At 41.4% G+C, this 11,661-nt stretch overlaps 2 protein-coding genes across 11 annotated transcripts in view; one reads left to right on the top strand and one right to left on the bottom strand.

The window, feature by feature from the left end:
- Positions 1-11,661, top strand: part of ZNF229 (zinc finger protein 229) — a 474,727-nt gene that overhangs the window by 256,421 nt on the left and 206,645 nt on the right. The gene's annotated exons all lie outside the window — the stretch shown is intronic.
- The window catches only part of LOC102746854 (uncharacterized), a 29,819-nt gene that overhangs the window by 3,670 nt on the left and 14,488 nt on the right, over positions 1-11,661 (bottom strand). For 2 of the 10 annotated variants that reach the window (XM_081807030.1, XM_081807029.1), the window contains 2 exons: positions 2,825-2,951; positions 1,652-1,744 (listed from right to left, as the gene is read on the bottom strand). In XM_081807030.1, the coding sequence (XP_081663156.1) occupies positions 1,652-1,744; positions 2,825-2,858 (127 nt within the window). In that variant the 5' untranslated portion in view covers positions 2,859-2,951. Of the gene's footprint in view, positions 1-1,651; positions 1,745-2,824; positions 2,952-5,394; positions 5,452-8,003; positions 8,055-8,579; positions 8,765-8,831; positions 8,902-11,661 lie in introns of those variants that run through there. The other 8 variants (XM_081807027.1, XM_031026635.2, XM_006732000.3 and 5 more) reach the window with 8 other exon arrangements.

Here is an 11,661-nt window from a genome sequence, read left to right as displayed (position 1 = left end):
TAAACATCGGGGTGCACGTACCCCTTCGGATCCCTACATTTGTATCTTTAGGGTAAATAGCCAGTAGTGCAACTGCTGGATCATAGGGTAGCTCTATTTTCAACTTTTTGAGGAACCTCCACACTGTTTTCCAGAGTGGCTGCACCAGCTTGCATTCCCACCAACAGTGTAGGAGGGCTCCCCTTAAAATGACTGTTTCTAAGTGCAGAATGCAGTTTATTGGTGAGATGGGAAATAAATTCCATCACTTATGATGTTTAGAAGAAACAGACTAGAAACTATTAGGGAATGTTCAGATGATTCTCAAGCAGCAAAGCTGTCATCGTATGAAATGCCTTCGAAAGTCGTATATTTACATCTATACACCAACACTACGTCTGAGGATACGACGTAAGATCCATTTATGATTCCGTATGTGCATTTCGGAAGAAGCAAATGGGACGCGGCTGGGCAAATCTTTTAAGGGAAAGGCTAACTCACAAGCTGGCTATTTTCTGAGACCTTCCATTCCCTGATATAAGAGATATGGAAGGTGAATTTTTTTCCCTCCTCTGGGGGAGCTGCCTAAGAAGTGGACCAAAGAATCCTCTACCAAAAAAGAATCTCCTCCCCAGATGAATATGCTCTGCTACTAAAGGAAGGTCACAGGGAAAGAACGGTGTTCAATTTGGTTACAACGACAGTGCTACTACACATTCTGTACAGGGCTCTGCACGAGCTGGTGCGGGTCGACTCGGACAGAAAGGCAAACACACACACATATACCATAGGCAGCCGAGAAATTAGAATTAGGTTAAGAATTCATTTAGAGACAAAAAATATTTTGCAATATCCCTTCTTCACATGGATCTGTTCACCTCTTAGCTATTTCCGTGGAGGGCAGGCTTTCTTCTACAGTAACTCATTCATTTATTCAACAAAGATTTACAGAGCCCCTGCCATGTACCAGGACTATTCTAAGCACTGAGGATAGTGAACAATCAACAAAACGAACAAAATTCCTCTACTCTTGAAGATTACGCTCCAGTGAGGAGACAAAGATAAAAGAAACAAATGAATAAAAATACGTGAGATGATGATCACCCAAAATAAGGCAGCGCAGAGAGAGTCAAGAGAGAATGGCATTTTCAACAGGGTGGTCAGAGTCCTCACATGAGATGAGAACTGAGTGACCTAAAAGAAGTAAAGAAGGGGCCTGAAGGGTTACAGGTGAGAGACTATTCCGGGCAGAGAGGAACAAGTGAAGGGCTCTGAGGCAGAAGCTTCCTTCGCAGGTCTGAGAAATGGCAGGGAAGACACCGTAGGCAGAAAAAATGGAGCAAGAGGAAGGACAGATGTATTTAGACACGCCGTGGGAGCAGACCACAGAGGACTCTCTAGAAGCTGCTTTAAGTGGTTTTTATTCTAAAGAAGCCGTAAGAAAATTTTGAAGAGAAGACTAACATAATCGGACTTAAAGTCATAAAGGATCCCTCAGGCCGCTACTTAAAGCACAGACCGAAGAAGGGTGGGGGCAGGCACCACTGCAAAGACTTCTGCAATAATCCAGGAAAGAGGGTTGGCACCTGGACCCAGGCGACAGCACACAGGTGGCGAGAAACAAAACAGATGGACAGGTAACTGTGACAACGCACAGTTGCTTCGTTCTTACCTACATTTCTCTCTATCTGGGCTGCTGTCTTCATCAACCAGAGCCTCTCTTCTCTTTCTATGTGCCATTGATCTCGTTTAAAGGGCTGATGTCCTGAGAACATGCAAAATCACGAGTTAAAATGAAAGCAACTGAGCCACCCAGGCACCCCTCCACGTGGATTTAATTATATGGATGGATTAGTAATAAAAGCAACCCTGTGACTTTTGGACAGTAGATTTATCAGTCTATAAAGTGAAGCCGACTTCAAAAAATATATCCTCAAGATTTGTACTTATATTAAAACAAGGGCCTTCAGGGCGCCTGGGTGACTCAGTCGTTAAGTGTCTGCCTTCAGCTCAGGTCATGATCCTGGGGTCCTGGGATCGAGCCCCTGCGTCGGACTCCCTGCTCCATGGGAAGCCTGCTTCACTCTCTCCCATTCCCCCTGCCTGTGTTCCCTCTCTCACTGTGTCTCTCTGTCAAATAAATAAATAAAATCTTAAAAAAAAAAGGGCCTTACCAAGTATATAAATCTGTTTTTTGATTATAACTGTTAATTAAAATTGCAAGTAGGTATGTTAAAAAATAAATAAATAAAATGAACATGCTAGAACTAAAATTTACTGGAAATTTGAGTTCCAACTGCATATTCAAGGTATCGAAAGTGTGTTTTTCAAACCTTTTTTTAATCATGACCCATTGAAGAAATAGCACTTATTTCATGACCCAACTACATACATAGAGATATGTACTATCCAAAGAAAGTTTGAATGACCTATTTCTAACCCATGTCTGTTTTCACTGAATCTCCCAGTGGCCCTCACACACTCATGCAATCAACCAGTTTTTTGCTGCAATGTGTCCTAAGAAGTTCTGATATTCTCTCCCCTATTGATTTCATTCAAAACTGCTCATAGAATTCAATAAATCAGTGTTAGAATTCACTAATGCGACAGGAGTGAAATCTGAAATCAAATTGACAAGGTGTAGCAGTATACTGTCCATTTATAGTCCTTTACAAAAACCCAAATGAAAAAGACCTGAAAGATCCTGTTCAGAAAGATCAGAAACATCCTGTGTCCCACAGGAATTAGCAAAGTCCAATCCCCAAACTCAGGGAACCATTTCAAGAGCCCCAAAGCCTTAAAACCCCAAGGTGACAAAGATCCTCCAGAGGGAGGCTGTTCTCACCCACTGAGACCAGGTTCCTGAAGTTTTCTAACATGACGTCCTGGTACAGCTTCCTCTGGGCAGAGTCCAGCAGTCCCAGCTCCTCCTCTGTGAAGGCCACCGCCACGTCCTTGAACGTCACCGTCTCCTACAACAAACACATACAAGCTCAATCTTATACCCAAGGTCCACTGCGAGAGGTGGGAGGATGGGTGGGGACAGGTGGGGATGAAGGGTGGGGAGGTGCTCTGGCCCCTGAGCAATCTGTAGATTTCCCAGCCCTTCTCCTTCTCTCCTGCTGATGCCACACACCGATCTTCCTCAGCCTCATCGAAAGTGCTGCTCTGGAAAAGAAAGCTCTATTTACCTGGCCCTCTCAGTGAGCACTGTAATAACCAAACTCCCTAGAATTCTAACAGCTGCATCCTAAACTAAAAAGTTTTTACTTTTTAATTAACACTGCCAATTACCCCAGAAACATTGAACAGTTTAGCCCCAGCAGTGTTTTGATAGCACCTGCCTTCCCACTGAAGTGGGAACCAGGTCAGGGTGGCGTTCTTTGTGGAAATAAACCAAAAGGGCACGCCAGGTCACTGAATGAGAAACTCTCTCTCCTCCTGCATCTGTCTTCACTTGAATACCATACTCTGACCCCAGATCTCCGGTGTTGTGTGTGAATTTAAGCAGATGTCTTTTTCACAACTGCTTGTCTTTGTAAAATGAAGATAGGGGCACCTGGGTGGCTCAGTTGGTTAAGTGTCTGCCTTTGGCTCACGTCATGATCTCAGGGTCCTGGGATCAAGCCCCAGGTCAGGCTCCCTGCCCAGCAGGGAGTCTGCTTCTCCCTCTTGCTCTGCCCCTCCCCCCTCTGCCCCTGCCTGGCTTGAGTGCTCGCAGGCTCATGCTCTCTTTCTCAAATAAATAAAATCTTTTAAAAAAATAAATAAAATGAAGATAAAGCCAAGCACCTCTTTATAAAATTGTTCTGAGGTGTCAATGCAGTGAGCGACAAGTCCTTTAGTACCCCTGGATTTTTTAAACTAAGGTTATGTATTACTTTGATTAAAAAAAAAAAATACACTGGGGGCACCTGGGTGGCTCAGTTGGTTAAGCATCTGCCTTCAGCTCAGGTCATGATCCCGGGGTCCTGGATCTGAGCCTGTGTTGGGCTCCCTGCTTAGCAGGGAGCCTGCTTCTCCCTCTCCCTCTGCCCTCCCCCTGCTCGTGCTCACTCTCTCTCAAATAAATAAAATTTTTAAGAAATAAATAATAATAAAAAAAAATACACTAAGGAAAAAAACAGTAAATAAAATACACATAGGGTTTGTGACTTAGGCATGAATCTAGCTCTTTAATTAGAAAGCTTCTAACAGTATCTTTTCTTGTGAAGCTGAAGTCTCATCCTGACGCACTGTGCCATATTTGAATATCCTACCAAAAAACATCCAATGCACCAGATATAAAACATACCTCTTCAATTTTGAGTACTTGTTAAGGACAAAAAAAAAGGCAGTAATTTTCAGGACTGTTTTTTGAGAAATAGGTTAAATCAGGAGAGACTTTTAAAAAATAAAAACTTAAAAAAAATTGTTGCATAGTATTAAATGAAAAAAAAAAAAGATTCAAGTGTATGTTATGGGGTTGGGGGATCGACAAACAGGTGAGAAGGAAAAAAAGTACAAACTTCCAGCTATAAAATAAGTCAGGGGATGAAAAGTACAGCATAGGGAATATAATCAATAATAATACAATAACTTTGTGCAGTGACAGACTGTAATTACACTTATCACGGTGAGCATTTTGCAATGCATCTAATTGTCAAGTCACTGTATTATACACCTGAAACTAATATGTCAACTACGCTTCCATTTAAAAAAAATAAAACAAAATTTAAAAAGTAAAAAATAAATAAAACAAAGATATGAAAGATTTTTTAAAAATCTTAAAAGAAATAAAGCTGTATCTATGTTATGAATACAAATACACAGAAGTAGTGAAGTGCAAGATATTTTCATTTCTATTTAGTTTTCTACTTTTTTTTTTTTTTAAAGATTTTATTTATTTATTTGACAGAGAAAGACACAGCGAGAGAGGGAACACAAGCAGGGGGAGTGGGAGAGGGAGAAGCAGGCTCCCCGCTGAGCAGGGAGCCCGATGCGGGGCTCGATCCCAGGACCCTGGGATCATGACCTGAGCCAAAGGCAGACGCTTAACGACTGAGCCACCCAGGCACCCCAAGTTTTCTACTTTTACTTGTGAGATTAAAAAAAGATGAAATAAAAGCTAAAACCAAAACCAATTAAACTTAAAAGTCTTAAAGAAAAAAGCACCTGACACACTCAACAAGTCCTCAGATGCACTCTCCTTAAAAGAGAACTTGTGTCCAGTCTCTGAGGACTAAAATAACATTTTTTTTTTAAAGATTTTATTTATTTGAGAGAGAGAGAGAACGAGCAGGGAGCCCAATGTGGGGCTCGATCCCAGGACCCAGAGATCACAACCGGAGCCAAAGGCAGATGCTTAACCAACTGAGCTCCCCAGGTGCCCCTAAAATGACATTTTTAACAGTAAGAAAGGCAAGCTCTACTCACCTTGAACATGTTCATATTCTCTTTCCTTCTGGGGAAACAGAATCCTAGAAAGATAGACTGGGAAAGGAGAAAAAAGTCAATGGAAACTCGTCAAGTATGTCATTAACCTATGGGACGGTGCAGGTGAACATGGCTTGATGAGCAGAACTCGGCATGCGTACCAGATACCCCCCTGACCCCTTTCAGTAGGAGTTCAAGGAACAACCTGCCCAACCACATAAATGGCCCCGTCCCAGTGTGCCTGTAGCTTCTGCAGTAGTAATTCTTATTCTGGGCAGGGTACAAACTGAGACAACAGCAGTAAGAGAAGGCTGTGGAGTCAATATGCATGGGCTCAAGTCCTGGCTAGGCTATTCACTAGCAGTGTCATCTTGGGAAGATGATTAACATCTCTTTGCCTCAGTTCTGTCATCTGCAAGTGGGGGAGAACAGTGGTATCAACCTCATGGAATTGCTGTAAGGTAGGAAGCTATCAGAGCACTCTCACAGTTTCTATTTCTTTCCAACTGCAGAATGATATTCTATAGTTTGAAATTATCCCTATAAATGTGATTTCTACCAAGAGAATATTATTAAAATATGTGGAGTTCACAGGTTGTTGCTCTGTCATGTCATGAGTCAGGGACTGCTCAAAATCTCTGGCTGTCTTCCTGATAATTTGTTACCTCAACAATAATATCTAAATTGACATGGCCAACTTTTTATAAAAAGGTATAAAAATAAGTGAAGTTTCTTTCTAAGCAGGAAGTGCACTTTTGACAGGTAGGCATTGAGGTAAAGAAAACTCATCAAACCCAAGATTTTGCAACAACAAAAAAAATAGGTTGACAGTCCATACCTAAGTTAAATAAAAAAGACAGGCATCTGAATTGTATACATATTGTTATAAATAAAGGAATGTATAAGAAATAAACAAGTGAGAAGAGAAAGTTCCCCCGATAGCAGAAGGCAAACCAAAAAATGTAGAATGAAAGACAGTTCAGATAATCATCAATGGATGCTAAAAAAAATGGTGAAAGTTTGGGAAGAAGTAAGACAGTCACATGGTCTCAAAATATTAACTGGCAGATACCTTACCGAAGAAAACAAAGTTGAAACCAGCAATTGGGACAAACCCACAAACGGACACGTACTTCCCATGATGCACTGAGAAGGTGCTTTACCACTTACTTCTGTAGCATCCCTGCTGCTAATGCAGAGCCTGAACCTAATCATAAACATCACATAAACCAAAAAAAGAGGGACATTCTACAAAATAATTTGCCAATATTTTTCGTGAATATCATGAGCTAAATAAAGTCAGAGGATTCATTCTACTTTTTTGTTTTGTTTTGTTTTAAGTAATCTTTATATCCAATGGGAGCTCAAACTCACAACCCGGAGATCAAGAGTCGCATGCTCTACCACTGGACCAGCCAAGTGCTCTGGAATCATTCCAGATTAAAGGAGATTAATGAAATAAAAACTAAGTTTAATGCATATCACAGGACTGAACCCTGAACTAGAAAAAGAAAACTGCTCTCAGAGACTTTATTGGGGAAACTGGAAAAACTGAATATGGGCTGTGGATTAGATAACAGTGTGTTATCAATATAATTAATTCCATTTTGATCAGTTTCTAGCTTGCCCTCAAATGGTTCAGCAAAAAATAAATAAATAAATAAAAGTATGCAAGACCCCAAAAATGGCACTGGAAGCTAGCAGGACCAACAGCTAGAACTTGGTGTTTCCCACTAACCAGCGAGAATCTGACAGGGCCACTCAGTCTCAGTGATGGTGATGAACAAGAAAAGGACAAGAGACTCCATAACACATTCTACAATGACAGGAAAAAAAAAACAAACCCAAGAACTGTCCCCCCCAACATGAGTGACTGACTACTTTATTAATAGTGACAACTGAAGTCTCATTTTGTTTCTCCCATCTACTAGCTAAAAATATTACAACATCCAGTCATCAACTTGCTTCTGCTTTTGAACAGCATGCGAACTAGAACAAATCCTCACTGCTTAAAACTCCCCAACTCAGCTAACACAAGCCAAAACCCTATAAGCAGCCCCACCTAATAGCCTTTTACCAAGACACCTGGGTGTGTGGGCTACTTTGCTTCAGCAAGCTAAAGCAAACTTAACTCTTTGATTACAGGTATGTTCCTGGGAGGTTTTGGCTGACGGTCACTAACAGAGCAAACAGGCCAAACATAAGTAATTGACAGGCACCAGGGTGACTCAGTGGGTTAAGCATCAGACTCTTGGTTTCCACTTGGGTCATGATCTCTGGGTCATAGGATCCAGCCCCATGTAGGGCTTCGCAGTGGGGAGTCTGCTTGAGATTCTCTTCCTCTCCGTCTCCCTCTGCTTCTGCCCCTCCCCAGCTCGTGCTGTCTCTCTCTAAATAAAATGAATCTTTAAAACAATAAAGTAAAGTAGGAAAAACAGCAGTACCACTTAACAGAGCCACTATGTGACGGAAATGTGTTCATTTGCGTAAAGCTTTTAGAATCGAACTTAGCAACTAAGGCTCAGCTATAATCATTACTCAAGTGCGTGTCCCACGCATTCTCCAATTTACGCGACTATCTCAGTAGAAGAATGCCAAGTCCTACTCACGCGGAGCTCTGATGCCTCCTCCTCCGCGCAGTGATTTTTGAGAAGTCAAGGCTGGGGAAGGAAAGGAGGTTGCGAAATACCAGGTTTGTGTTTCCGTTCCCGATAAATCACACTCCCCAGTACCAGCTAGAAGCAACTCTCCTTCCAAAAAAAGGTCAGGAGTCCAGGACAATTCAGCTGCCTGGGCTCACAGAACCTCACTGAGAAATGGGCGCTTCTCGGATAATTACAGCAGTATTAGTAACAAGAAGTCTCCTGCCAGGCAGTTATAAACCTTTTACTTGTACTACCTCGTTTCTTCCCTCACAACACTGTATTCCTCACAACACTATATTAGGAAGGTATTACTTTTACTTCCCTTTTACAGAACAGCAAACCAAGACACAGAGGGATTAAGTAGCCTACCCAGTAACCCACCCATATGAAGACGGCTGGCTCGCAGGTGGGGAGCCAGGACAGGGGTGCAGAGAGCCCGGGAGACCCTTAAACCCGAAGAAGCACAACCAGAGCCCGCCCCATCCAGGGCAGGTCCCCAACGCGCAAAGAAGTTCCGCCCAGGAGAATGCAAATCCCTACCCTGGGCTATCAAACCTCCGTTTTTAGCCGCTCTTCCTCTTTCTCCCCAAATGAAATGCTGGTGGCTGCGGGACCCAGGTGCGTTTTCGGGAGAAGTTTGAATGGGTCGTGGACAGCGGACCTGAAACACTATAATCAGGGAAAAGATGGCTGCTACAGCGTCCTCCTGGGGCGGAAGTGCCTGCGACCAACCGGCACTCCTGGACTACACTTCCCAGAATTCCCGAGAACCACCTTCTTCAATGGAAGTACCGGCGACTACATGGAGCTCCTGGACTACACTTCCCAGAACTCCGCAGCACCACCGTCTTGAATGGAGGTACCTGCGACTACACGGAGCTCCTGGACTACACTTCCCAGAACCCCGCAGCACCACCGTCTTGAATGGAGGTACCTGCGACTACACGGAGCTCCTGGACTACACGGAGCTCCTGGACTACACTTCCCAGAATCCCGCGGCGGGGGTGGGGTGGGGGGACGTTTACAGACCCGCCTCCCTGTAGCTGCGGGATGTCACTACTAGGAGCTCTGGAGCACAACAGGTTCCTGACTGCCTGGGGCGGGAGGCGATAGGCAGCAGCGCCCCCCTCCCTATTACCCTTCACCAGCTGTGGGACCGGAAAACAGACAAAGCTGCTCCCCTTATGCGGAAATGCCTGACTACTCTAAGCTCCTGGTTTTCACTTCCCGGAATCCCTAAGAAGGTCTGGGCGGAGGTCTTGCTATTCTAGCACGTAGAAGAGTGTAGATTCTGTTCATCGAAAGGCTGAGAAGCTGAGTACCACTTTAGATAAGCTCGAGGGGCTAAAACAACGTAAATCCGTTGCCTACCACAGAGGCTTCCTGGTAAACCCCAAAGAGCTTCACCACAGGAATAAGAGCAAAAGGAAACTGGGCCTTCTTTGGCAGGAACTAAACGCAAATGTTAAAATCACCTCAATCCCTGAAATTGCGTGAAAATGAATTGCTGGCCTCTTCCAACCCTTGCAGAAGCAAGTGAAAATCCTTTGTAAAGGAAGATGTCAGTCATCATCCTGGGCCTCAAATTATTTCTATAATTGTAGAATTTGTGATGTCAATATTACGCCAAGAGAACTTCGTGGGGGTGGGGGGAAGCATTACTTGGCATAAAAAGGGTCATTTCATAATGATAAAATTTCAAAGTACTAGAAAGTAATAACTTCAGTTCATACTTTATAAAGCAAAAATTGACAGAACTACAAAGAGAAAGATTCAAACTCAGTTGGAACTGGAGGGTTTTTTTTAAAAAAAGATTTTATTTTAGAGAGAACGTGCATGAGCAGGGGAGGGGCGGAGGGAGAGGGAGAGAATCTCAAGCAGTCTCCCTGCTTAGCGAAGTCCCTTGCAGGGTTCCATCTCATCACCCTGAGATCATAACCTGAGCCCAAATCAAGAGTCAGACACTTAACCGACTAAGCCACCTAAGTGCCCCGGAACTAGAGATTTTAACACACACATAGAAGGAAATGTTGAGCCTTAAATGCATATATTAAAATAGAAGAGAAGCTGAAAATCCATCCTGAAAACATCAATCTCAGAAAGTGAATAAACAAATAGCAAAACTAAAGAAAGCAGAAGAAAATAAGAGCAGATTGATGAAATACAAACAAAATTAAGTGGATCTTCCCCTCCACAAAAGGCCAAAAGATCACCTTGTGGATAAAGCAATAAAATTGATAAAAGTATGGTGAGAATGACTAAGGAAAAAAACCATATATGAAAAATAGTATCAGAAATAAAAAAGAGAACATCACTAAATATTACGATGATACTGTGAACTTTATAAAAATGTATTTGTGAATTTAAATGAAATCAATATATTTCTAGAAAAACAAAAATATAAACTTACATAATAAAATTAATACTTGATGAAATGACAGAAATTTCACTTTTGAAATTGGGAATGAGAACACAATGCTGATTATAACTACTTAAAGTTGTACTGGATCTTGTATCCAGCAAACTTGCCAAACTCATCTATAAATTTCAATGTTAAAGCCACATTTATCTGGACTTTTTATACACCTAATCATGTTAATTGTAAGTAACAACAATTTTATTCTTTCTTTTCCAATTTGTACACCTTCTCTTTATTTTTCATTCCTTCTTGAACCGGCCAATATCGCTTTATTTCCTCTACTATATTCTCAATTTTTATTTTTGTCTTGAATATTTTAAAGCAAATCCCAGAGATGTACTTGCACAAGTAAATACATTAGTATCTATCTCTTACTAATAAGAACTTTTTTTTTAAATTAGTCTCCACCCCCAACGTGGGTCTTGAACTCATGACTGGGAGATCAAGAGTCACATGTTCCACTACCTGAACCAGCCAGGTGCCCCTGATAACATTCTTAAAGCCTAAATATATTGTACAATTATACATTTAAGAAAAGTAAAAATATTTGTTTAATAACAATTTATGCCCAAGCCCTGATAAAAAATTTTTCAATTGTGTTAAATGTGTCTACTTAGACTAATTTTATTGAATCCAGATATAAAAAAAGACCCATGCATTTGATTTATTGGTTATCACTATTAAATAGTTCTAAAATAATGTGCTTTTCTTCCTTTTTTTTCTTTTAAGACTGAATTCATGGAAAATCACATTATTTTCCCTACACTTGGACTACTTTGGATTTGGCTAATTGCCCCAGCAACATTGAAACCTATAACTCAATGGAACAATAATTAAAGGATCCTTGTGTCTTTTTTATGTTCCAAATTCTTCTGGAAAATCATCCTCCAAGAGCCATGCCTGGCTTAATACAACATGGCACACAGAGCAGACACAGAAGTTCTTCCCACTACAAGTAAACTGAAATCTTGAATGTAGTATGATAAAATATGACAACATAATTTAACATTTTATTTATTCATTCACTTTTTCCCCATGATATCCTCCATTCCCTTCTCTACCCCACAAGCAATCATCCTAATTTGTTTAGCATGTTACCTTTTGGGTGTGTTTTTGTGCAAAATGTGTGCAGTTTTTTTTAAAGATTTTTTTTTAAAGATTTATTTATTTATTTGACAGAGAGAGATTGCACATGTGTTTTCT

Source organism: Leptonychotes weddellii, chromosome 16, assembly GCF_054177405.1.
Source record: "Leptonychotes weddellii isolate Sample4059 chromosome 16, ASM5417740v2, whole genome shotgun sequence".
NCBI lineage: Eukaryota > Metazoa > Chordata > Mammalia > Carnivora > Phocidae > Leptonychotes > Leptonychotes weddellii.
The sequence above is the reverse complement of the archived record's forward strand: the minus strand, read 5'-3'. Positions and strand labels throughout refer to the sequence as shown.